Source organism: Canis aureus, chromosome 10, assembly GCF_053574225.1.
Source record: "Canis aureus isolate CA01 chromosome 10, VMU_Caureus_v.1.0, whole genome shotgun sequence".
Lineage (NCBI taxonomy): Eukaryota > Metazoa > Chordata > Mammalia > Carnivora > Canidae > Canis > Canis aureus.
In genome coordinates this window covers 27886375-27914123 of record NC_135620.1, presented here as the reverse complement: position 1 = coordinate 27914123, position 27749 = coordinate 27886375, and the positions used below count along the sequence as shown (strand labels likewise).

Sequence of the window (27749 nt, the reverse complement as noted above, 5' to 3'; positions counted from 1 at the left end):
ATATATCTTATGCAGCTTTGTAACATTACTTCAGCCATATATTTAGGTTCTACCCAAGCTTAATCTAATTGTATTGCACAGAAAAGAACGTAATAGTCACTCTGAAAAAGTTATGTAAATGGACATTGCTTGAGAGGTCAGGAAGTTGAATTTGCACTGGGAAACATTTTTTTAATATGACATTTTATTTTTTTTTAAAGATTTTATTTACTTATTCATAGAGACAGAGAGAGAGAGAGGCAGAGACACAGGCAGAGGGAGAAGCAGGCTCCATGCAGGGAGCCCAACATGGGATCCAGGGTCTCCAGGATCACACCCCGGGCTGCAGGCGGCGCCAAACCGCTGTGCCACTGGGGCTGCCCTGCACTGGGAAACATTTTAACCAGAACGGAAAATCGATGGCAGCTGAAAGCAAAAGGGACAAAAGTAAGACACCCAGATAGAACTAGCCATATACTTGGAAACACCTTGGTAAGACATCAGGTAGGTTAGTCTAACAAGTACATAAAATGCTTTTCCTGACAAAATGCCCACCCAACAAATGTAAAATAAAAAACACATACTAGGGATCCCTGGGTGGCGCAGCGGTTTGGCGCCTGCCTTTGGCCCAGGGCGCGATCCTGGAGACCCGGGATCGAATCCCACATCAGGCTCCCAGTGCATGGAACCTGCTTCTCCCTCTGTCTGTGTCTCTGCCTCTCTCTCTCTCTCTCTCTCTCTCTGTGACTATCATAAATAAATAAATAAAAAAAATAAAAAATAAATAAAAAAAAAAACCACATACTAATCACAGGAGAGAGACAAGTGGACAAAGGAATTTAACCCATTGTTCTACTTTTCAATGCCCTCAAGACGTTCTGGTATAGATATGCCATCAGTACACAAACAAGTACAGCACATGAATAGTTTGGTGAGTTTTGTTTTCTGTTTTCTCAGTGCCTTGTATGTAACATTTGTTATACTCACTGTCTTATTCCCCATCTGTTAAATGGGAACAATGACACTTGCCCCTCTGTGCCCCCCCCCCCCCACCCCGGGTCTCTATGGATTGTTACAGGAGAAAAGAAATACTGAGGGATACAGATCATTTAGCAGACGAGAGAGAGGAGACAAGATGGGATTTTAGGAATATTGAGAGCTGAAATAAAAGTGCTAAATTAATATAGTCACTCTCATATCTGCTTAGGGTCATATCCATTACCTTTCCCCTTAATAATCCTGTAATGCCAATAAAATTAAGTAATATTAAGGAGTAAGAACGAGTATGGGTGATGCAGTTGGTTGAGGGTCCAACTTTTGGTTTCGGCTCAAGTTGTGATCTCAAGGTCATGAGATGGAACCCTGCAGCAGACTCCAGTGCAGAGTCTGCTTCGGATTCTCTCTCTCTCTTCCCCTCTACCTCAATGTACCCTCTCTTCTCTCTTTCTCTCTCTCTTTCAACAAAGAAAAAAAAAATTTAATGGTTCTTAAAAGAAGAGTCTCAACAAAACCGACTGAGAATTTCAACCTGAAGGAATTAACTGTGATTTACTCATGGCCATCAGTCAGAAAAGAACTTGACAAGTATAATTAGTTACTGACAATCTCAAAGATCAAATAACAGGCTCTAAGGAAAAGGTGATTAAAACAAGATTTAAAAAAAAAAAAAATCAAACTGACCTTATAACTAATGCTTTCATCAGGAAGGTCTCGGTACATTCCATAAACACACAAGTGCACAAGTCAAGAATATTTCTCAAATTAACCCAGTATAATTTAACGCTGCTCCTAACCACATTTTTAGGATGTTTCTAGTAGATCGTTTCTCTCACTTTTTTTTTTTAAGATTTTATTTATTTTCTTGGAGAGAGAGAGAGAACGAGCAGGGGGAGGAGCAGAGGGACAAGCAGACTCCCCACTCAGGGCCCTGAAATCATGACCTGAGCTGAAGACAGACAATCAACTGAGCCACGCAGGTGCCCCTCTAGTAGGTCTTTTATCCCAGAAAATATCGGTTACCTGAAATGCAAAGGCTGGGCACAATGACCTCATGAGAACCCAAACCCTTATAAACTCGAATATCCAGAAATTTTCCCAATTTGTGTAGAAGGATGTACTTTACAAATTACATAAAAGAAAATTCTCAAATTTGATTTTGAGGTATATAGCCACAGAGCAAAATTTACTTTAAGATGCAATCCACACCAGGAATCTGTTAATTCTGTATTTGTCAAACTACCCTAAAAATCAATTTGTCTTTCTTGTTACTTTAGGAAATAAAAGTTTATGCCACATTGATCAGGAAGGGGCAGTTCAGAAGCGTCATTTGCTGAAGCTTTTAGGCTAAACTAAACAGACCACGTTTTAAATCAAAGCATCCTAAATAAATAAATAAATCGAGGCATCCCCTTAAAATATGTGTGTATATACACACACAAGGTTAGGGTTCCAATCATTTAAAATATAATAGCGGTGGGCAGCCCCAGTGGCCCAGCAGTTTAGCGCCACCTTCAGCCTGGGGTGTGATCCTGGAGACCTGGGATTGAGTCCCAAGTCAGGCTCCCTGCATGGTGCCTGCTTCTCCCTCTGCCTGTGTCTCTGTCATGAATAAATAAATAAAATTAAAAAAAAAAAAAAAGATAAGATACAATAGGGGTAAGGACACATGCATATACATACAACCTTAAGAATGGGCTTGATGAATAAAAAAAAAAAAAAAGAATGGGCTTGATGAAAGTGGAAAGGTTGTTGATCTGTGAAACAAGATTTTACTTCTCTTTCAAATTAAAGCTGTTAGGATTTTTTATTTCTAGTTTTAGTTATGCCAAAAGAAAGCTGCTCATTTAAACATTTAAAATAAATGACTCTCAGCTCCTACCTACCTGAGAGACTCTAGGTTCAATTATATTTGATATGTATGTCCTGCTAAAGCAGTGACAAAGAACTAAGAAAAAGATATGGCATATTTGGGGTTTCAACATATAGCTTCCCCTTGGCAAGTAAGTAACAGCTGAACTGGGGAGAGGCAAAGGTTGCTAGATGGCCTCCAGCAACCCAGTCCCAGCGGAGACAGTGAAATGGCTTTCAAAACCCACCTTCAACAGAAGCAAGAAGCAGCCACTCCACCTTTCTCCTGTGTGGCCAAACTTCTGTTTATTTAGACACACTCTTTATTACGCACCTAACTCTGCATCCACTGAAGTAGACAGGACTAGCCAAAATCCTTCTTTTAGAGTTTATACTCTGAGATAAAATAATTCAGAGCAACACATAATTCAGCAGTACTCTCCACTGTGCTGGGCCTGATAGTTCTGAACGACCTAAGAGGGAGTCAGAGTTGGACAGGAAAGTTACACGCAGGGTTAATTTAAGTAACACACTGATTTTTAAGAAGTATTAAAAACTAGGGGTGTATAGGTAGCTTATTTGGTGCGGATTCTAGCACTTGGTTTTGGCTCAGGTCATGACATCAGGGTCGTGGGATCAGGTTCTGTGCTGGGCTGGGCACCTGGTACAGTCTGCTTGAGATTCTCGCCCTTCCCCTCTACCTCTTCCACTGTGAGGGTGCGTGCCCACACACACACACTCTCTCTCTCTTAAATACATGCATACATACATACAATCTTTTTTAAAAAACTAAACTTTCTTGGAGGATTTTACTCACTTTGGTGGTGAACTGTGAAAGAACAACCATGTTTCCTCCCGAAGACCAGATCCTTGCATCAGAAGAATAATTTTTCTCCTATAATGAACTCAAAACTCCCCCAAACCACTTCTACCTTTGCCACAGGTATCACCGGCCTCACTGCTTTGGCTGGTGCATATGTCCACCAATTATTCATCTCTACCCTATAAGTTCTCAACTCCATGGCACTAGTCCAACTGTTCCCAGTTGGGAAGGGATGAAATATGTCCCTGGCACAGCTGGTGGCATCTCAAGGTGTATTTTAATCCCTAGAAATAATGTGACAAAGGTTCCCAGGTGACTCTACAAAAGACTAATCAACCTAAAAGGTAATGGTACAAAAGAAACACAGTACTTCCAGGGAAAAAAACATAGAGTGAACTTCCACAGTGCTTTCGGTGAAATAACTTGTGGCATCTTTTCTGCCAAATCCTGGGAGATGAGAATGAACCTGTAAACCATTCCTTTATCTTTCTGGGGGGAATTATGATGAAATCCAGGATATGGAAAAGTTAGAGAGCCAATACTCAGAGAGTCCCGGCACAACCTAAAGCATTTAGCTGAGATATTCTAATCTCTTTTTGAGATATCAGGTTTCTTTTTCTTAAAACAGATAATCATCATCTACTTATTAAACTGGTGCTGTAAATTGGAAGCACGAACAGGCATTTAAAACAAACAGGTACACAAAGTAAGTACTTGAAGGCCATAAAATAAGGTCTTAATTTTGAAACTACTAATAACGTAGGGGGGAAAAAAAGAGTAAGATGACTCAATTATAAGGATATTTCAGGACTGTTAAATGCTCAGTTGATTGGGAAAATTAGGCTAAGATTTGTTGATAAACCAGGGAACTCTTTGATTTCTATGTTAACTACAAAAAAACTTTCTAAAGGACTCTGATCTTCTTTGCTCTACTCAATTAAGATAATGGGTTAACAGGGAATCTTGAAGATTTTACATCTCATGTTCATACAACTGGCGTTGGATACAGCACGTGTGTGTTTCCTCTTTAAGAACATTCTCATCATTTTAGACACTAAACATATAAAGCAAAAATCTTTCAAAGATGAATAACTGGAAGAAATATTTATAAAATACTAAACAAAAAAAGAATTTTTAAAAGATTTTATTTATTTTATATTTATTTATTTTAAAAGAGTGTGCACGAGTACAGGGAAGGGCAGAAGGAGAGGAAGAGAACAGATTCTGAGAGGAGTGCTGGGCCCAACATACGGCCTGATTCCATGACCACAAGATCGTATTACCTGAGTCAAAAATGAAGGGCCAAACGCTCAACTGACCAAGCCACCTAGGTGCCCCCCAAAATTAATTTAATAAAAAATAGCTTACAAATCTTTAAGAAAATGACCAATTCCACATGGGAATGACCAAATGAAATACAAAGGAAAAATACTGAACATGTGATGGTATCAATGCAAAGAAAATCAATAACAAATTTAGCAGAAAGGAACAAAAATGGAAATACATCTACATACAAAATGATGTTCACTGCTACTCATAGGTGAAGAGAAACAAAAGAAAGCATTTTCCACCTATTCCAAAATATTGTTAAATACATTGTGGGGGTAGGGAGGGAGGTGATGGGTGGTTAGTGAACACTTACAGACTTCTGGGGGAAGTATGAAATGATTTAAAACTTTTTGGAAGCCAATGTGGCAATGTCTATCAATTTTAAGCATATATACTCTGCAACCCAGTGATTTTATGGTTAGGAATTTATACATAGGGGATCCCTGGGTGGCTCAGCGGTTTAGCACCTGCCTTCGGTCCAAGGCATGATCCTGGAGTCCCGGGATCGAGTCCCACATCAGGCTTCTGCATGGAGCCTGCTTTTCCCTCTGCCTGTGTCTCTGCCTCGCTCTCTCTCTGTGTGTCTCTCATGAATAAATAAATAAAATCTTAAAAAAAAAAAAAAAAGAATTTATACATAAACTTGCCTGAGAATCCAAAGATATCAAATGGATATTCATTTTACTCTGTCTGGAAAAGCCAAAAGCCTCAAACTACATGTCCATAAATTATGGTATAGCCCTACAATTGAAAAACTATGAAGCCATTAGAAAGAGCCCCCCATTCTCTCTCTCTCTTACAAATACACACATACATACATACACACACACACACACACACACACACACACACACAGCAGCGATTCAGAACCAGCTCCCACAGGATGTCAAGCTTTAGCAGTACTGTTTGAGTGATATGGGCTCATCTCTACCCCAACTATAATGTTGACATCCTGCTATAAGCCCTTCTCTTTTTTTTTTTTTTTTTTAAAGATTTTATTTTTATTTATTCATGAGAGACAGAGAGAGAGGCAGAGACACAGGCAGAGGGAGAAGCAGGCTCCATGCAGGGAGCCGGACGTGGGACTCGATCCTGGGTCTCCAGGATCACACCCTGGGCTGAAGGTGGTGCTAAACCACTGGGCCACTGGGGCTGCCCTCTCTCTTTCTCTCTCTTTCTTTTTTTAAAGATTTTATTTATTTATTCATGAGAGACACACAGAGAGAGGCAGAGACACAGGCAGAGGGAGAAGCAGGCTCCACGCAGGAAGCCCGACGTGGGACCCAACCCCGGGACTCCAGGATGATGCCCTGGGCTGAAAGCAGTGCTAAACTGCTGAGCCACCTGGGCTGTCTGCTATAAGCCTCTCTTAGTAAGAAATGATCTTTTTCTCTTTGGGCCAAATTTTTGTTACTAATTTTCTTTGCACTGATGCCATCACATGTTCAATTTTTTGGCTGTCTTAGCACATGTCACTCACTGTTCTTCTACCCCAGATTTCTGAGTTAATGTCATTTCTAAGGTTCAGTAATTAAGACTGCAAGCATCTAGCCAATATACATGCAAATTCACCCCTTTAAGTTTAACCAAATGGGTCAAAGGCCTCTAACACGGAAAGAGATTATTCAAGAAAATATGAATGAGTATGTTAACTCTTAATTCCGTTCTGTGCAAATGGTTTTGTATGTATACCTGTGGGCCACCTATGTTGGCAGGAGGAAACATACCTAAACAGAAAGCTACTTGGAGATGGAGAAACAGGAAAGACAAATCCAAACTGAGCTGTATTTCAGAATAAATGAAAATGAAGCCTGCCACACAGAGGAAGGGGGGAAACATGACCACGATGAAGCCACTGTCAACACAACAGTAAGAAAAGGGCTTGGCAATACAAATTTCAATCAGTCTGTGAATTAATCAAGACTTTAGGATAGTTCTATTTAGTCTGAACTCTATGCTAGGTGAAATAAAAGATCTTCATGGCTAAAACATACCCCAGACCAAACTTCTATGAAAGATTTTCCCTGACCTAGAGTCTGACTCAAGTGCATCACCCCAAGATTTACTGCCGAATTACTTAGCCCTGGACACAGAATATAACACTAGAACAACAGAATTAGGCTGTCACCATGACCCTAGCCACACCACCCCCACAAGGACCAACTACCCTAGAAGAAATTCCAAAGTTTTATAGCATCAAAGGGAACACAGTTTACCATCACTGTGGAACCTACTGCTTTCTCAGTCCCGTTTACTAAAAAGAGAACAAAAGGACTTTTAAAAATCAAAAGCAGGGATCCCTGGGTGGCGCAGCGGTTTGGCGCCTGCCTTTGGCCCAGGGCGCGATCCTGGAGACCCGGGATCGAATCCCACATCGGGCTCCCGGTGCATGGAGCCTGCTTCTCCCTCTGCCTATGTCTCTGCCTCTCTCTCTCTCTCTGTGACTATCATAAATAAATAAAAATTTTAAAAAATTTTTAAAAAAAAATCAAAAGCAATGGAGAAAGAACAGGGATAGGGACAATGATCTAATTTAAAAATTGGGATTTTAAAAATGTCCTTATGTGGACAGCTGGCTATTAAAAAGGCATTTAAAAAGAAAGATTCCCAACCATACACCTATTTATTTACATTGACAGTGGTCTAGTGAGCACCAAGACTCCTGGAGCCCAGTGTTCTGAATGCCTCTGGCTCCATCTGGGACTATCCACTATCTTTATCCACCTCTATGATAAACTGGTAAGGCCATCAATCCTTATATATTCTACCTGCCTCTTATACACCTTGTTTCTTGGGAAGATGACAAGCTAATGTTCAGCACAAATCTTAGTGAGTTTTCCTTTTTTCTAAATAGCAAATCAAAAAATTTAAAAGAACAGTCATGTGTTTGCCACAAATACATACAGTCTAAAAGAAATAAACAACTCTAGGATTTAACATTATCTTTCTCTCATCTTCCTTCCTTCTTCTCTACAAAAGAAGGCTAGTAAAACCCACTTACTCTAACCCAGGCCCAAATTTGAGGTTGCCCAGCTAGGAACACTAAAAGGTTCTTAGCAGGAAATATACTCAGACCCATAATATCTAGGACCTCCACCGGAAAAATGACTATCCCATTTTGATAAATGTGAAGGGATCCTTCAAGTAGCGATCAAGACAGGCAGCAGTAAGGTTTATTTTAATATACTTCTACAGAGCACCTTTGTGCAATATCACTGGTGCTAGAGTTATACAATTTTTGGATTTGGGAATGATTATGGGAACATTTGACTTTTTAGCATAATTCAAAATCAAGCTCTGGCTCTACTGCAAAAGAACAGAAAATTCCATGTATCTATCGGTACATCTGCCTCTCCGAGCAGGGAAATAATTCTCCTTAATCAGCAATACATATTAAGAGCAAACTTTCATGTAGAGTAATGCATGTAACTACAGCACCTAAGCCCTGCCGCTTGACTCACTTTGCTTAAAACCATTCACAGAGAAATGAATTACATCTTACTTCTCCTTTGCCTTGTCATAAAGAACAACTAAAGCAGTGAAAATTTAGATGATATGGATAGTACTTTCCAGTGGCTGTCCTGCCACTTTAATTAAGTCAAAGGCATATGAATGGAAAATAAAGCTGTCCTAATATGAAACCAAAAACAAGTTTAATTCAGAAAGAACACAGATCTCTGTTTAGTCCTTTGAGCTTAAGAAAGATCAAGATAAAAAAATGACAAAATTCCATCAATGCAAACCGTGTAATCCACTAACTTTAAGACAAACACCTTATCTTCTTTGGTTCCAGAGACTGAACCTTTTGAACCCAAAGAGAAGGCAAGTACAGTGAGCAAGATGCCTAGTGACTTAGAAGAAACTCTCTGGGTATGTGATGCTGTATTACCACCTACTTCTCCTGTGCATTACTGCCCACTTCTCCAGATGCGTCAAAAAATAATTACTCTTGATTGCACTGGTGCTTCTCGGAGCAATTTCCCTTGCCCACAAATCTGGTATAACAGTGCTACGATAATATAATTTAAGCATTTTCCATTTGTTAATATATAAGAAGTAGGGAAGCAGACTAAAGAGCTGCAAGGAACCAAGCGTCTACGGGGAAGGAGATGCTTTTTCTTCTAAATTTTCACATACAACTCATTCTTAATTGTGGTTGCTCTAATCCAATTGACTCTAATGCTTTTCTCTACATGGAACTAAAGTAGTTACTTCAAGGGAGAATTTAATCCAGTTCCTTCTCCCTGGCGAAGGTTGGGGTTTTGTTTTTTGTTTTGTTTTGAAATCAGAGAGTGGCTGACTTCATCCAATAAGGGCATTTACAGTATCCCAAGGACTGCTTTTCCTTTTTAAAAACAAACAAACAAACAAACAAAAAAAAACTGGCTCAGCAGTTTAGCGCCACCTTCGGCCCAGGGCGTGATCCTAGAGACCTGGGATAGAGTCCCACCGTCAGGCTCCCTGCATGGAGTCTGCTTCTCCCTCTGCCTGTGTCTCTGCACGTCTCTCTCTGTCTCTGTCTCTCGCTCATAAATAAATAAAAATCTTAAAGGGGGGGGGGCGGACTACTATCAGATTCCCTCTCCTTCAATGTTTTAGGAGAAAGATGCTCCTGAGGAGCAGGAACTCTGTAGCCCAGGACTGCAGGCCCTATGAATATCTGATTAAAACTTATTCACAGAAAAATGCACAACAAAATTCTACAAACGAGTCCATGGACTTAGGTTAAGAACATGTATCCTATGGACAGACAAGACTATGGAAAAGATGAAGGTCAGTGGGGGGAGTGGCATCCCTTAGGTCTAAAAGAGGATTTCTCCCTTCCTTAACCAGCAAGGAGGAAAATGTGGAAGTACTAGTACAGGCTCATTCTAAAGAATGTGGGGTTTCACTCACAGGCAGTTTTGTCTTGGGAGCTTATCTCTGGCTTGGGGGTGCACTACAGTCTAAGACTGTCCAATCTTTCCTTCTTCTCTCCTTTCAGAGGCGTCAGACCTGCCCTGTGGTCTGAAGACTCCACTGGCCCTCACGGTATTCCTGTTGTTTTCTCTCTCCTTTTATACTTCCCAAATAAAACTCTAATACTTCTAATCCATCATGGGGTCTGCTTCTAAGAGGACTCAGACTACACACCCGCAGTTGCCACTCTTTTCACAGCACAGCACCTTTACACATGGCACTGAGGAAGGGACCTCAGGTTCTTCCAACCCTCACTTCAGTACCATGCTTCCACAGAAGCTAAGATGACTTCTTGCCCAGGAGGATAAAATCCCTGGAAGCCAATGACCGTTCTGGTTTCACAGACACCATGAGTAGTTTTTAAAATTTTGCCTCCAGGTTAAACACCAATGGTATGACGGAAATTGGCATGGATGGCCAAATTAACATTAGGTAAGATATGTAAAAAACCTTACATTTGTCACGCTTGAATATATGACATGACTGATGTTAGAGAAATCCTTTACATACATTAAACATGGAACCAGGGGCACCTGGATGGCTGAGTCAGTTAAGCCCCTGCCTTGGGCTCAGGTCATGATCCCAAGGTCCTGCGATCGAGCCCCACATTGAAGGAGCCTGCTTCTCCTTCTCCCTCTGCCCCTACTTGTGCCTGTTCTCCCTCTCTAGCGCGTGCTCGCTCTCTCAGATAAATGAATAAAATCTTTTTTAACATTAAACTGTAGGTTCATAACCAAGTTCTGAAAAGTGAGGACACTATTCGACAGGGAGAAGACACAGTTAGGTCAAGTAAAAACAACCAAGGCAAAGATCCTATTCCAAAGTATGAGTGACCTTCTGTATTCACCAGAGATTCCAATAACAGTTAGTATTAGACTCAAAGTCAGTTCTTAAGAGTGCCGGTAGGAACTCTTAAGTATGCACATGCTCTGTTATATGGGTGCCACAATGCCCCAAAATCACACTCAGCATCAGCTGAGGCTTTCAGCTGAAGGAATAGGTGAGATTCAGAGGTAAATATAAGGGACTATATCAGAATCCAACCACGCTCTACTGCTTGTCCTAAATCATTTCTGTTCCTCTGTTAATGTTTATTTAGGGCATAGAGTATCACTCTAACCTTTTCTCCTAGCTAGTAAGACATCTATAGGTCAAATCAGCATTATTTTTCAATCAGCAATGTGATTAAAACATTGTTATAAAAGGAGACAGAAAAGAACTCTTTTTAATTCAAGTTCCCCTTTAATTCTCAAGGAGCAGAGTGACCAAATACTTTGTATTGCAAGGTTCCCCTCCCCACCCCCCGCTTTATGCTGGGTTTATGGTATTAGCTCTTAATGACAAAGAAGCCAAGCCCACCTGGTTAGTTTTCCAACACATCTAAAGCAAATCCTAGTCACATTTCTATTTTAAACAAGTATGACAACAAGGTGATTGAGTAGCTTTCCAAACTACAGAACAGCAGGCACTACCTTGCACAGGCTGGCGTTAAATCTGCACTTCATAAATCGTGCAGGCTCCTGCCTATTTGGATGATCTCCCTCTGCAGAATCGGCAGTCTAATACTGGCTCTTCCAAGCATTAAAAATCATCACTCTGCTATCCCAACTCACTGTTCAATGGGTCTTCCTGAATGCAGCCTTTATTATAACCTCACTGCTGCTTCCTACACTGAAGGAATACCATGTTTTTAAGTCAGGAGTTCTTTCTCGCTTTATTATAATCAAGGGGTCTTACAGCGACCCCGATACTGTTACAAAGCACGGTGCTTTATAACAGTAAAGCTTCTGGAAAACCCAAACAAAAGACACGTCACCCGGTGACGTCAGCCTATATACAGTTCTGTGTGGTCGCAGCACATAAGCAATTCCATTCTTGTGCCGTTTCTCGGAAAAGCTTTTCAGTAAATGCACTCATGCTGCTCCAGGAGCTCTTCTCTGCAACAAGCCGCCCATCTGCCATCAACAAGTTAAGACCGAGAGAACTAACGGCTGCGGAAAGGAGAGATTGAAGCTTTGATTAACCAGCTGAGCAGTTAGAAGGAGGACGCAATTAATAACTTACATTCAAAACTGATTGAGGGAAGCAGAGAGAACACAGAAAATGAAACCAATGCTTTCGAGAGGAATATCCTAAGGAAAAAATAACTCACCCTGGTGGATTCAATTTTACTCAGAAAGCCTGGGACACAGAAACACAAAACTGGTCAAAGGCTCCTGCATGTTAGAGCCTTTTACAGACTCACTGCGTTGAGTCTAACAACCGCGACTGAATGCAGCCTCCAATGTGCTCAGAAGAATGGGTAAGTCCATGCATTTGTGTGTCTTGTACAGTCAGCAAGGAATCAGGCTTTTTAAAATAAGCCACTGAATTCATGTTTGATGAAGGAAATCACTGTCAAATTTCTGGATTTTGAGGTTTAGGTAAAAGCATAGATTACTAATGACAGTCCAGGCTTTATCTGTTTTCTTAATGGTTTAAGTTCTGTTCTAGTCATACTAACAAGGTTAGTTTTCCTGCAGCAAAGGAAATATAAGTTGTATGCAGTAAAAGCTTTCGCCATAATGTCGTTGTTTTTTTAATAGCTCATGCATTCTGCTGAAAAATATCCTATCTTCTTGTTTTCCTTAAATTATATTCTGCAGGCTTACATTTCAAGTGGCCATTAGGGGCCCCTATGCTGGCAGCAATATATGCAATGAGTATGGTTTTAAAAATGCTGCCTGCCCTGGGTATGGCGTGTCCACCCAAATGCCGCTGTGAGAAGCTGCTCTTCTACTGCGACTCTCAGGGCTTCCGCTCAGTGCCGAACGCCACAGACAAGGGCTCTCTGGGCCTGTCCCTGAGGCACAATCACATCACAGAGCTCGAAAGGGATCAATTTGCCAGCTTCAGTCAACTTACCTGGCTCCACTTAGACCACAATCAAATTTCAACAGTAAAAGAAGATGCTTTTCAAGGACTATATAAACTTAAGGAATTAATCTTAAGTTCCAACAAAATATTTTACTTGCCAAACACAACTTTTACTCAACTGATTAACCTGCAAAATTTGGACCTGTCTTTTAATCAGCTGTCATCTCTGCACCCAGAGCTCTTCTACGGCCTTCGGAAGCTGCAGACCTTGCATTTACGGTCCAACTCCCTGCGGACTATCCCAGTACGTCTGTTCTGGGACTGTCGTAGTCTGGAGTTTCTGGATTTGAGCACAAACCGTTTGCGAAGTTTGGCTCGGAATGGATTTGCAGGATTAATCAAACTGAGAGAGCTTCACCTAGAGCACAACCAGCTGACGAAGATTAATTTTGCTCATTTCCTACGGCTAAGCAGTCTGCACACGCTCTTCTTACAATGGAACAAAATTAGCAACTTGACATGTGGAATGGAGTGGACCTGGGGCACTTTAGAAAAGCTAGATCTGACTGGAAATGAAATCAAAGCCATCGACCTGACAGTGTTTGAAACAATGCCTAATCTTAAAATTCTCCTCATGGATAACAACAAGTTAAATAGCCTTGATTCCAAGATCTTAAACTCCCTGAGATCCCTCACAACCGTTGGCCTCTCTGGCAATCTGTGGGAATGCAGCCCTCGAATATGTGCACTGGCCTCCTGGCTGGGCAGTTTCCAAGGTCGGTGGGAACATTCCATCCTATGTCACAGCCCCGACCACACCCAAGGAGAGGATATACTAGATGCAGTCCACGGATTTCAGCTCTGCTGGAATTTATCAACCACTGTCACTGCCATGGCTACAACTTATAGAGATCCAACCACAGAATATACAAAAAGAATAAGCTCATCAAGTTACCATGTGGGAGACAAAGAAATCCCAACTACTGCAGGCATAGCAGTTACTACTGAGGAACACTTTCCCGAACCAGACAATGCCATTTTCACTCAGCGGGTAATTACAGGAACAATGGCTTTATTGTTTTCTTTCTTTTTTATTATTTTTATAGTGTTCATCTCCAGGAAGTGCTGCCCTCCCACTTTAAGAAGAATTAGGCAGTGCTCAATGATTCAGAACCACAGGCAGCTCCGATCCCAAACACGACTCCATATGTCAAACATGTCAGACCAAGGACCGTATAATGAATATGAACCCACCCATGAAGGACCCTTCATCATCATTAATGGTTATGGACAGTGCAAATGCCAGCAGCTGCCATACAAAGAATGTGAAGTATAATATCCGACCCATCATCAAAAATTACATCAGATAAGTAACCTATTTTACATAGTAGGGGCTAAATACATACCTAATTTTTACCAATGGTGACATTAAGCCTAATTTTCCAAACCAAGTGGAAACTTAAGTTTTTGAAGTGTTGAAGTATTTTTAATTTTTTTTAATGAAACCATATTTTAAGTGTTATATGAAGCAAAACTCATATTAATTCACACTCATTGCGAAGTCTAAAAATGCTTACTTCAAAATAAGACATTTCATGTATGTAATTATATACTATCATGTGTAAACATTTACACTAAGATCTCCATATGTTATTTTTTTCTACTGAAAACAGTTTGGAAAGAAGCTACCGAGCAGAAAAAGATATGGATCAATACTTGTTAGATCACTGCTCTCCATCCCAAGTACCACAACTGGCTTGCTGCTTAAAAGGAGGCTTAGCAAAGTTCTCTTATATGATAATTTGGTATTTATTCAAATCTACAATTTACTGCCAGTGTGGGAAGTAGAATTTCATGTATGCTGAAGACTGTTAAATATTAAACACTCTTATTCTAGAGTTTTTGCCTGGGTTGGTAGATACTATCGAAATCCACATTATGAAATCAGAACCCTTTATGTAATTCTAATAAGCTGAGTGACTCTTTAATATATTTAAACAATGAATCCAAGTGATTGTGAAAAGGTCTCATTACAATGAAATCAATAGTAAATAATTACACTGACTTCATGTGCTACATCTCTAGTTTGACTTAGAATGGAAATGTTGATTTTTGTGGCATTTAGACAATTTTTTAAACTAGTATTATATCACCATTTTACTAATTAGTTTACTAAATCCTATATTTACATTTACATGTGAAAAAAGATTTAGAAACTATTTTGGAGAGAAAAGAGATAAACTGAGTCAATTTAACAATCCTGTGACCTGCTCCCTCTAGTTTGAAAGCACACACAAAAATTCTCCCTCACTCCTCGATCAAAGATGCCTTGACAAAGGGGTTTAAACCTCTTTCTTCTGCCTTTTCCTGATCTTCAAACCTCAAAAAGCCCAATTAAAAATAATTGGCTAGCAACAGGCATAACACTGATTCTTAATAGAACCAAGAAAAAATTACTTTCTAAATATTACATGCTAAAATTTACTGTTTAGTAAAGATACATATCAACACTGTTAAGAGCAGTTCCTTCTAAGTGAAGCAAACAACGTATTAGTGAAGCAAGCCTTCCAAGCCTTCCCGTGGGAGAACACTCTAAATGCCTATGCAGCCACACAGTGGTAACTCAGAGGTGGCATGGAAGTGAAGGGATGAAAGGGAAAGGCAGCAGTTTGAAATGTGACCCACAGAAGCAGTTCAGCTTAAGCTAAAAGGCAGCCAAGAGTGAAGCAAAGGTTAACTACACAATCTGCATCAAACAGGGCAAGGCCCAGGGACCTGCAGCTGGAAAGGGAAAGAGTGTTAAGAGAAACATTCCCTAATTAACAAATGATAATGATGCCATACTCTTCACACAGAAAAAAGGCTGCAAGTATTTCATTTCTTTGATTGTGATTTCTACAAATAAACTGATATATTTGAGATTTAGGATCCAAGTCACCAATTCATGCAGAATTTTTCCACAAATGAAAGCTACCATTTAAAAAAAAAAAAAAAAAAAAGGTTATCTTTTCCTTAAGATGACCATTAACATGAAATCCTTCTATTCAAGGCATATTTTCTTCCCAGGATTGAACAGCAAACATGCTAAGACTACAGTTTAAACTATCAGATTTAATTTTAATTTTTTTCTTTAATACTAAGAGAGGGGTATCTACCTACAGTTCAAAGAAAAGGTCTCAGTAAAAAAGCAGATGAGATCATAAATTAAGGTAAAAATGTGCTTTCTCTATTGTTTTAAGGTGGGTAAATTAGTTTGGCAAAGTCTCAGCCCAGCTGTGTTCAGCTGATCTTGAGCGGTGAGCATTTCTTGTTAAACCAGACCCTGGGCCTGCCTGGGCAGCGACAGAAGCTGATTTTACGGCATAGAGCACAGCTCATGGCTTCCCTATGGAGGGGCTGGATCAGAAGCCCCATTACAAATGAGAGCTCCATGAGCTAAAATTTACCAACCCATTTATCAGGGTAATCATGGCCATTTGTCAGGGCACAGCTCCGTCACAATACAACCGTGTCCTGAACACACAGAATCCACTAGCCCTGAAGGATAGCACTGAAGTATTTTCCATCCACAACCAACATTAACTGAAACTGTAAAGAGAAGGATGAGAAATAATTGGCTGAGAATTCTCACATTAAAGATTACCTTTGCTAAAATCAACTGACAAAATTCTGAATGTATGTAGAGAAGTAAACTGGAAAAGCAGGCCATTCAGTAAATTCTGGAAACTGCATAGCAAAGCAACCAAGGAATACTTTCCAGCCGAAAACCATAGTATTTTTTGCCCTCCATTTTTTTGGTAATGCTCTCAGAGAAAAGTAACTAACAGTGCCAGATGACATTTTCCTTTTTCATTTAAAGTGAAAACTTCCCTTTTCAGTTGCTTGTAGAAGGCAGGATTCCATTTAATTTTGGCCTATTTGTGCTTCGGTATCGGCACAGGTTTGAAGATGAGACTGTTAGTCATATGTCCTCTTTTTACCAACTGGCTGGGGTGTAAGAGCATCACAGCTACACTGCAGATCCTGGCAACGCAATGTCAGGGCTCTTGTTTTATCAGTATAGTCTTATCCTCTTCGGCGCCTACCCCCTAACCCCAGTCTTTTTTCACTTTTATGGTTAGAGGGAAAAGACCATTTAATTAAGAACCAGAGAAAGAATTAAATCTCTCTGCAAAAAAGAAAAGCTAAGAAAGCCATGATACTGTACCCACCTAGTAACCAAAAGCTTGTGGAATCGTTTATATTCATTTCTGTAGCTTGCCAGGGATTTCAATCACTTTTCTGAAATGAGAGTGGGCTGATAAATTCTGCAAATCCACACACAACTCAGAGAATACCCACTGCCAACATCAAAAAGCAAAGATACTAATTTTTTAAGCCAAAAATCTGCACTAACACATGTAATTTCTTAATGTGCCTAAGTTAATTTCTATACCAATTCAATGAATGGAATTGATTGAACTTTCCAACTCCACTAATTATTAAAATCCATCTGCTTATTCTAATGCTAGTCACCAAGAGCTAGACTCTATCTTTCCAATAAAAATGAGCCCTCTGTATCGCTAGGTCCAAATCCTAAAATTCAAAACAGGCATATCATTTTCTTAAGGCATACTTCCTACACATGCTATCAGGGCAAAACGCTATAAATGCCTGGTTCTCTCCCTAAAATGTGGATATATATCTATATGAAATTTTAAAAGAATGTTTTTAGAAGCTGACTTATGTGATCATTTTCCTAATAGAGCAATACAGTGACAGACCTATTTCAAAAGTCTGTTTTGAGACATGATCTTCATATTTTATTGACTAAAGTGCTTCAACCAGAAAAAGATGAAGATAAGGATAATAAGGTCATCTATAGATAATAAAATATTTCTGTTCTTAACTTAGGGCAAACTCATAGTACTTGAATAAGGCCAAAAACAAATAGAAAATGACTGTTTAAGCTTTCATACAGCTATTACAAACATTTGGAAACATCGGCTACTCCTTCAACTAACCTATTCTTCTTCCTTGGTAATCTTAAAAAAAAAAAAAAAAAAAAAGTCTGATACATGGAATGTTTGGCAAAACTTCCTGTCAACACCGAGACTGGACACTAAAAGTGTCCAAACACATTGTGTTCAATCACCTTAAGAGCCATTTTGTTTTGTTTTGTTTTTGCTGGGAGGTGGGCAACTGGGTTGGGGGGTGGGAAGAAAATACTATTATAATGGGGGTCCGGGGTGGTAACAAAGTGCAGTGTACAGGAAAGATTTGTTATTAAAATTGTGTATACTGTAAAAAGTGAACGTCTTTTTTTTTTTAAGCTTTTCCTTGGTAGGCTATCAATTTTGACATGTGAAACTTGAAAAACCATTTGTGACAGATAGAGAAACCTTAAATGAACATTTGTTTTGTACAGTATTCTCTACAATGCCGAATGTGCCAGTTGAGTAAAGGGCAGCTCATCAACTGTCTTCATTGAGTGAAAGGTTAAACTGAGCTAAGAACAAAGTAAAGGTCATGGTGGGGGCGGGGGCGGGGGTGGAGGTGGGGTGGGGGGTGTGGAGGCCTAGCCAAAAACCTACCATGCCAATAACTAGCAGTTATGCAATAAGAAGTTGCTCTGTCACCAGCTTTAGCAAGTAGACAAACAGCTATCTGTGGGGATCACAGGGCTTAAGGCTGGCTTTCCGTCTTCCCAGAAAGTGGACGGCCACCACAGGCTGGGGGATCTTCAAAAAGGTTGCCTGTACCCAGCAAACAGCAACTTGGCCATTACACTGGGGGTCCATTGGTGGGAGCAGATGTCAGGAGCACCTTACATATCACAACTCCAGGAGGGATGCCCACAAGTGCTGACCATACTAAGATCCCCACGTGACCTACTATACCCTACTCTGAGACACCAGCTCAGTAAATATGGATAGGGATAAGAAAGGTGAGATTTTTAACTAGTGTCCCTCCCTCAGAATAAACACCCCCAGGAAAGCATGCTATGCCTGGGCAGCATAGGGGGATAGCCACACTTGCCAGGATGCACATACTACTCCTCTAGGCCCAGAGTAGTGCAGCAGGACCATACAGGCGGAAGAAACAAGGCCACAACTTTCACCCAGGGATGATGGGATCAGAGAGGCTAAGAGAGCTATCACACCAGGAATCAAAGCAGTAACAAGGGCAGAGGCAGGAACCACAGCACAAAATTTTACTGTCAAATTCATCAGCTATGCACTAGAGGGCACAGGTGATGGTGGTTTCAAATTGCACAAAGAACAAAATTCCTATATTTTATGGAGTTAAAAGGGCTTATTAACCTAATTCTCGAACACATAAATCTTGAAAATCCCAAGTAAAGCTACATCTCATTTCTTTATCAGTTATTTTAATTAGTTTTGCCTGCATGCCACAGCATTCTCAGATTCCCACTCAAATTTATAATAGATTTCTTCAAGGTCTGTTTCAAGTGATTTTTTTCCCTTCTTTAAATATATCTAACCAGCTGGGTACTCAAATCTCCCTTAGACAAAATGTACTACAAATTGTCTTTCACAAAGAGAGAAAGGAAAGAGAGGTGAAAAATCATAGCTATTTCAAACATTTCTCCTTAGCTTGAGTTCCTCCTCACTAGCCAAAGTTTTTGGAACACTCTTTAGGGACACAGGTTAAGCCTCCCTTCCTCTATCCAAAGGGGAGATTAAAGAGGAAGGATTTCCAAAGCCAAGTACAAAGAGACATCCTATCCTGCAAAGTCTGCAAACTGAACATACACCATCCCCTTATACATGGAAGCCCAAGAGCAAAGCCTGGCAAAGCCTCTCTAACTCAGAACCTCCCACCAGAAACTGAACATGAAGGAGAATTTGTGAATAATTAGCCTGAAGATAGGGACCAGTGATTCTACCACCACCCTAAGACAGAAGAAGACTCTTCCCTCTCTTGAGAACCGGATTTTAAAACTGCAGCCCCAGAGACAAACTCAAGGCGGTTTTACAACTTTCATCAAGACACTTTACTGAGACCCATGGTAAAGAGATGTAAAAATGAAGTAACTTCATTAACTATCCATTCAAAATTTTGTTCAGAGCACAATTTATTTGAACAAAAAAAGCATGCATACATGTACATACTTATACACATTTATACACATATGTATATATAAAACCCCTAGGTTGCTTCTTTTGAAAACTGAGACAAAAACTATACAGCCATTTATATTAGCCCATCTGTTTCATCATCATGAGAAGTAAAGTTCCTCTTGAGATAGACTAAAACACTTCTCATGGCCTAGCTGCCAAATATAGAGGGTAACTGCTCAGCACCTTAAACCTTTGAAAACTATTTACTTATCATTTTTTAAAAGATATTATTTATTTATTTTGAGAGAGAGCAAGCATAAGAGCAAGGGGTTGGTGGGAGGGGGGGGGGGGAGACTCCCTAAGAAGCAAGGAGCCCAACTCGGGGCTTGATCCCAGTATCCTGGGATCATGACCTGAGCTGAAGGCAGAAGCTTAATCAATTGAGCCACCCGGGAGCACCCCCCGCTTTTTTTTCATTTACATATAACTTACTTCTATGAAGTCAAGGAAACATAGCATAATATATTCATATGTGCTAAATGGTTGAAATAAGGATATGAAAAGATCAGAAGCAGGGATTCTTATTCTAAGGGTCCAATATATGTTTCACAGAAAGCAAGAACCTCTTGAAAATACAATGTATTTTATGTATATCTAAATATTTCACCAGATTCTAAAGGCTTGTGATAACTTATTTTAAAAAGCTCTGGTAGAGTAATGAAATAGTTATTTCTAATATATACTAATTTGGCCTCGATCTTCCTGGTGGCTAAAGAAAAGAACAAAACCAATGGCTTTCATCTGATAAAAGAAGCAGTTTATTGGGGGGTGAAGACACTTAAATGCAAAATCCTGTGAATTACTTACAGGAGCTGTAATGGAGCTGGCTGCAGGAACAATAAGAAAAAATGTCAGAGAGTATCTCCAAGGGTGTTATGAAGAACAGGCAGACTTGTTCTTCACGTAAACCCTTGAAAAAACCTAAAAGAAGCCTATAAAGTCAACGAGACTGAACATGAATGTACTTGGGAAAGCAGTCCGTGTTCCCTCATTATCACATCCCTGGAACCCAAACTACAGTATTTCATCCCCTGAGGGACCCCCATTGAATATGTGCTCCATTACAAGTCTTCTAGATGAGGTGTATGACTTAAAATTTAAAAATCTTCTACCAAGTCACAACTGAAAAGAAGCACATTGCATGCATAGTCTCTAGTTGTAGTGATGATAATCATAAATGTTCTCCTTGAGAGGAATCTACAAGATGACAAATTTTTTAAGAAAGAATATATTTTTAAAAATGAAGCATTCACTGGTCTGATAGCTATCAGAAATTTTACTGTCCCTTTAAAATGTAATTCATACTATATGCTATTAGAACAAACACTTAAGATTTCAACAGGAATAAAGAACACAGTCATTAAGAGACCTGCTCCACAGTTGTACCTGTGACCGTGGACAAGTCCTTCAACTGCACTGTGCCTTAAGTTTCTCATCCCTACACGCAATTAATAGTAGTAACAACCAAAGGGGAATTTAATATGCATAAAGTACTGGGAACAAGCCAGAATACAGTAAAGTTTCCATAAACACATGCTATTTTTTAACAGCAATATGTGAAGAACTAGATGCAACAGATCCATCAAGTAGAGAATATAATCATATTAAAAACATACTAGACCGAAGCATTAGTCCATGAAACTCTTTACTTTCGGGTCTAACTTCCCTCACTTATGTATAATATCCAAAATGAAGACTGATAATGAGCAACAGCTTTTAGTAAGCCAACAGACTGGATACATTTTTCTATCTAGTATTGAAAATACTACTAGTATTGAAAATAGCACTGTTATAAAATGTATTAAAATTTTATACATATTAATTTGGCTTTATGAATGAAGGCTAAATTTCAAAAGATAGAATCTCAAATTTCAAAGTTCTTCAGAGTAAGGCAGGCACTTAAAATCCAGTGATGCTTCTTTTCTTTGTTCAATAAATTCTATATGGCAACATATATTATCCACTTTCATAAACAGATACTATTTTTCAAAAGAATTAAATAATATCATTGATATCTCAGCTTCTGACAATTTTATTTTAGACAAAATACAAGGCTGAGGATTGAGGATCAATATTATGTTTGGGTTTTTGTTTTTTTTTTTAATTTTACTTAGAAGATAAATGCACTTCAAGTCTACCATATTTATTTAGGAAGCAGTCCACCCAATTGTGGCAGATTTGCAAGAATTATTGATATGAAGAGAGGTATGAGTATTTAATAACATAAAGATAACCTGTCAGTTCAGTGCATATATGAGGGTTATGTTTTGTGATTGCTGGTGATTCTATTACCAAAATATTAAATATAAAGCTCACTCAGAATTAACCTATTTAAATGACTACACTCATTGAGTCTTATTAAATAACTGCAAATCTTATGGGCCAAATTTTTTAAGACATGAACTTCTTTGATGGTCTTTCCAAGATCACGATCTAGTTTATCCCAAGGAAGATCACTTTATCTTCTCCTTCATCCACAGCTTTTCCCCATTTTCCCACATCTCTTGACACTGGGTTTGTTCTTGGATCCTCATTTACCAGCACATTTACAAGCTTTTCCCATTCCTGATTTGCCAAAGAAATTCCAAGGGAAACCACCTTACTGAGCAGAAACCATTCAGTTGCAGTATATCCAAAGCTGAGTGCCAACTTCTAAAAAATACCTGTAATTTTTTCTTGAGCAAGCGAGAGAGAGAGAGAGAGAGAAAGAGAGAGAGAGCGCGCGCATGAGAGCACATGCAAGAGAGCACATGCATAAGGAGGTGGAGGACAGAGGAAGGGGGAGATAAGGAGCGAGGGAGAGAGGAGAGAGGGAGAGAGAGGGAGATGGGGGTGGGGGAGGAGAGAGAGGATCTTAAGTAGACTCCATGCTGGGCATGGGAGCACAAAACAGGGCTCAATCTCACCACCATGAGATAACAACCTAAGCCAAACCAAGAGATGGACACTTAACCAACTGTGCAACCCAGTACCCCAGAAATACAAGTTATTTTAAAGATACTCCTTGACTCCACAAAACCTTAAGGGCCTATTAGTGGCAAAATGATCCCCACAATTAGGGAGACACTATTAGAAACACACTCACTCACCTGAGTTGTCCTCTCAGTCTATCTTTCCTTTTGTATAGGTTCAAATAATTTGTATAGTATCAAATAATGGTTATTCATTTTGTTTTTACTCTAAAAAGACCAGAAACACCAATCATTTAAGAAAAGTAAACTTTTTGCCATAACAATTTAGCATCCACTCTAGCTCTCTGACCAAATAAAATCCCAAACATCCTCTATATCTTTATTTTTTTTATTATTATTTTTTTACATCTTTAATATGAATAGTTATTTCACCGGTTTTATTTGGGGGCGGGTAATGTGCCTTGGAGCAAAGAGGACATGGGTACACTGGTCATGGTTGTGAAAATTTCAGAAATGTAGAATTCCTGGGGTAATGACAGGCCATCATCCTTATTTCCCACATCTATGCTCTGAAATTTTATACTAGTTTTGTCAGGATTCCATAGAACTGGCCACAAAAACACTGATCTCTCATGTGAAAGTACTTTCTGAGAGTTTTTTAATCCAATAAGGAAAACGACATGAGCATCAGGCACTGATAATGTTAGGACTACTCATGCTAGGACTGCCACATGTGTCACACACTAAAAACCGTGTTCAGAAGTGACCCTGACAGTGCTACTTCTCTCAATCAACCTTCTTAACTATCTCTGGAAATTCACAAGGAAAAAAACAAAACAGTGAGATAGAAAGGGAAAAGAATCTACCACTCTCAGCACACTCTTGGAGGCATCTAAAACAGTGCCAAAACACCACATCTCCCTCTTCTCCCCTGACAATCTCTTCAGGCCAATGTGTGCAGAACTGCTCTCGGACACTTGCCGACAACTTCCAACAACTAGAGCCCATTTTATTATTGTGTTAAAAGTGCCGGTCTAACATTTATCTATTACTCTCCATGAAAACCTAACAGCTGGTGGTCAGGCATTCTCTCCCTTCTGAAGTAACATTCCTGAGGTGTCAAAAACCATCACAATGCATAAGTGATATCATCCATTTTGTGCTAACTTAAAATTAGATGTGAGATGAATTACAGATAAACAGTGAAGAACAAAACAAACTGTAGTTTATCTAAAGCCTAGCTAGTTGACATTCCCACCAAAGGCATCACCATAAGTTATTACAAAAACTATTAAACAAACATATTTCCATAAAGAACATAAATCAACTAGCCTCCCAAAATATATAAACAGTATTTTGAAAATCTCACTTTTTAAAATATTTTATGTCATTTTTAAGCACTCACACTCCGCACTTTAAATTGAAGGTAGGGGGCCGCCTGGGTGGCTTAGTGGTTGAGCGTCTACCTTTGGCTCAGGTTGTGATCCTGGGATGGAGTCCCATATCGGGCTCCCCGCAGGGAGCCTGCTTCTTCCTTTGCCTATGTCTCTGCCTCTCTCTGTGTGTCTCTGATGAATAAATAGATAAAACCTTTTACAGATAGATAGATAAATAGATAGATGATAAATTGAAGGTAGGCTGACCTGGGTATTAGATAAAATTAGCCATGAAAGCCTAGCTGCTTTATTCCGGTATCAACTAACATTTAAACAAAATGAATTCTAAGCCTTGGTATCAAATGGAATGGAGAACATTATTTAGGAAAGGGAGAGATGGGAAAGATTAAGATTCACTTTCTGACATGCTAAAATGGAAATGTTTATTAGCCATTCAAGAAGAGATGACAAGGGATCCCTGGGTGGCGCAGCGGTTTGGCGCTTGCCTTTGGCCCAGGGCGCGATCCTGGAGACCCGGGATCGAATCCCACATCGGGCTCCCGGTGCATGGAGCCTGCCTCTCCCTCTGCCTATGTCTCTGTCTCTCTCCCTTTCTCTGTGACTATCATAAATAAATAAAAAAATTTTTTAAAATTAAAAAAAAAAAAAAAAGAAGAGATGACAAGTCCAGGGTATAGATCTAGACTGGAAATATAAATTTTGAAGTCATCATACTAAACATGGGTATTTAAGGTCACAAAACTGAACGAGATTACCAGGAGAATGAGTATAGATGGAGGAGAGAGTCACAAAAACACACCTTCCTTCTCTATCAGTCTGTGGCATAAAAAACATTTGTCAAATGGCAGTCAACAAAAAAAGGACAGGTTTCAAGGGCAGCATTCTATCAACATCAAAGCCACTTGAGTAAAGCATGTTCTCTTGGAAAACCAATGGGAATAAGGTCAGCTTAATTCAGGAAAATGATCTTAAAACATTGCCTAAAGAAACTGCTGCCAATTAAAGGTCTGCACATACACTGCTGCAGAAGTGAGAATGATTACTAACCTCTGAGTATGTGCTCCATGCCAATTAAGTACTAGGTATGGCCCTGCCCTCAATGAGATCAGTGCAATAAACTAAAGAACCAATCAAAGATCATAGGACAATCAGAAAAGCAGGTTTTAATTTGGAGGCAAAGGTATAGCTAGCTCATGTACTTGAAGTATAAGATAGTCAAATATTCACTAAAAAGATAACCACATAATTTTACCCATCTCTGACAGTGGTTTGGGTTACAAAGTGTGTTGATCAAAACTTATCAGAAAGTACACTTAAAATCTGTACATTTTGTTGTATATAAAATTTTCCAATAAAAACTGAACTCCAGGGCAGCCCGGGTGGCTCAGCAGTTTAGTGCCACCTTCAGCCCAGGGCCTGATCCTGGAGACATGGGATCAAGTCCCACATCGGGCTCTTTGCATGGATCCTGCTTCTCCCTCTGCCTGTGTCTCTCATGAGTAAATAAATAAAATCTTAAAAAAAAAAAAAAAGAAAGAAAGAAAGAAAGAACTCCAGTTAGCGATATGCATGCTGCAGTGCTTAGAGGGGATGATAAAAGTGTCTGCAAACTGACTTGAAAATACATCCAAACAATAAGATGGACATGGGGATAGATCGATAAATATGTGATAAAGCATCTAACAAAACATTAATCACAAAATCTAGCAAATGGGTGTGTGTGTATATATATATACATATATATATATACACACACAAAAAAAACCTCTTTCATCTTCTCTATACGTTTGAAATTTTTCTTAATAAAAGGTTGGGAGGAAAGGAAGATAAAATATTTACAATCAGAATTTGTGGTACTGACAATCTACACACTATCCCTTCTCAACAGACCAACAGTGCTACATGATGGACTCTTGAGTCTGTCTAGGTTCAAAATATAGCACACCTACCTGCTATCTGTGAGATCATGAGCAAGTATTTATGCCCTACTGGTACATAATTCCTGCTCTGAAGATTAAATGGGAATATGTGTGTAACAATTGTTAACACTGCCTGGCATACAGTAAGTGCTAAAGCATGAGCGGTATTATGATGAGGATAATGATGATGACTAAATATTTTTAAATATTTCAGCAAGTACTACTTCAACTTCCATGGTATGAGATAAAACAATATTCAATAAAGAGCTGATAAAAGAGAAGCAGCCTGAACATGTGAACTGGACAGTGCTACTTGAATTACTGATAGAGAACAAGAGGGGCAATGAAGAATGTAGTGGAAAAGGAGCCTTTAACATTGACACAAAAAGTGAAAACAGGATTTCAACATGGTTGGTGCAGGGGTAGCCAGAACCACCAATCCTACAGATACTACCAATTACCAGTAAGTGCAGCTAAAGTGAATCCCATGACAGGGTGACTCTGGGACCAGAAAGGGTGTATATAGATTTAACACAGTCTGCAAGTGTAGCCCATTCCAAATCTCTGGAGATGGCTGGGATATGATGATCAGAGCGGTGATTTAGAAAAATGTATTCTGGCAATTATTTTTGTTTTGCTGAGAAGAAAAAACCCAGAGCTTTGACTATCAAAAAGGGCTGCTAAGGAAGAAGGAAAAGGGAGAGAGATTTACTTAAGGACAGGCAAAGGGTAAGAACCAACAGTCAGCTGAGAAAGAACAAATAGCTCTCTCCAAGAGCCTTGCTCAAGAGAAATGGGCAGTTTAGGGTATGAGGGGAAAAGATGATTTCTATCATTTATTCACCAAGATACACTTAAAAAAAAAAAAATAAGGGCCTCCAAGTTCCCATACGAAGTCTCAAGGTTTCACTATTAATCTCCAATCTAAAACTTTTCTGAAAAGATAGTTTATCCACATTTTCATTTTTCAGCTTTTCCCCTGTAAGTGTCAGTAAGGACTTCCTCTAATGAAGAGAAAAGACAGAACTAGTTTCTATTTTGTAAAGTATGAAGCAAAGCTCTTGCTGGGGTCCCATTCATTCTACTAAGACCTACCCCCTTTTCCCACTCTTAATCATACACTGTTAACATTTTTGCAAGTTAAAGTTTTAAACTTCTAGAATAATCATTTCTGACTCCCTAGTGTAGTGCAAATACTAAACAGGAATGCAGGAGCACAGTGTAGTGACAACCTGTTAATTTTACTCCCTCTCATAGTACAAAAGAATCTTATTATAAGGTTTAATTTGTTACTTTCATATATAAGAGGTTCATTAATGGCTTCACTGTTAGAAGCCTCAGTGGAACTGCTGTTTTTGTTAAAAACTATGTGGCATGGCTGCCAATACAATCTTAATAAAAGCCCAAACCGTTATCTAACCTCCCATCTTAATAACAGAAATTGAAGATGAAACATGACATCTTAAGGGTTACACTTCCAAATAAACAACAAGTTTCAGTATTTCAGAATTCCTTCATTCCTTACCCGGATTAACTCTATCATGTTTTTAGGTCTTTCCTCATAATCAAATACTTTATCCTTCTTTAGAAATATTCTTTTAGAA

General features: G+C 39.3%; 2 protein-coding genes across 3 annotated transcripts in view; one reads left to right on the top strand and one right to left on the bottom strand.

Annotated features, from left to right (window-relative positions):
• CTNNA1 (catenin alpha 1) overlaps window positions 1-27749 on the bottom strand; it is a 186105-nt gene that overhangs the window by 50602 nt on the left and 107754 nt on the right. The gene's annotated exons all lie outside the window — the stretch shown is intronic.
• On the top strand, window positions 11566-18087 carry LRRTM2 (leucine rich repeat transmembrane neuronal 2). The gene is made up of 2 exons (XM_077911871.1): window positions 11566-12239; window positions 12583-18087. The coding sequence occupies exons 1-2, from the start codon at window positions 12236-12238 to the stop codon at window positions 14127-14129; spliced, it is 1551 nt and encodes a 516-aa protein (XP_077767997.1). The 5' UTR covers window positions 11566-12235; the 3' UTR covers window positions 14130-18087.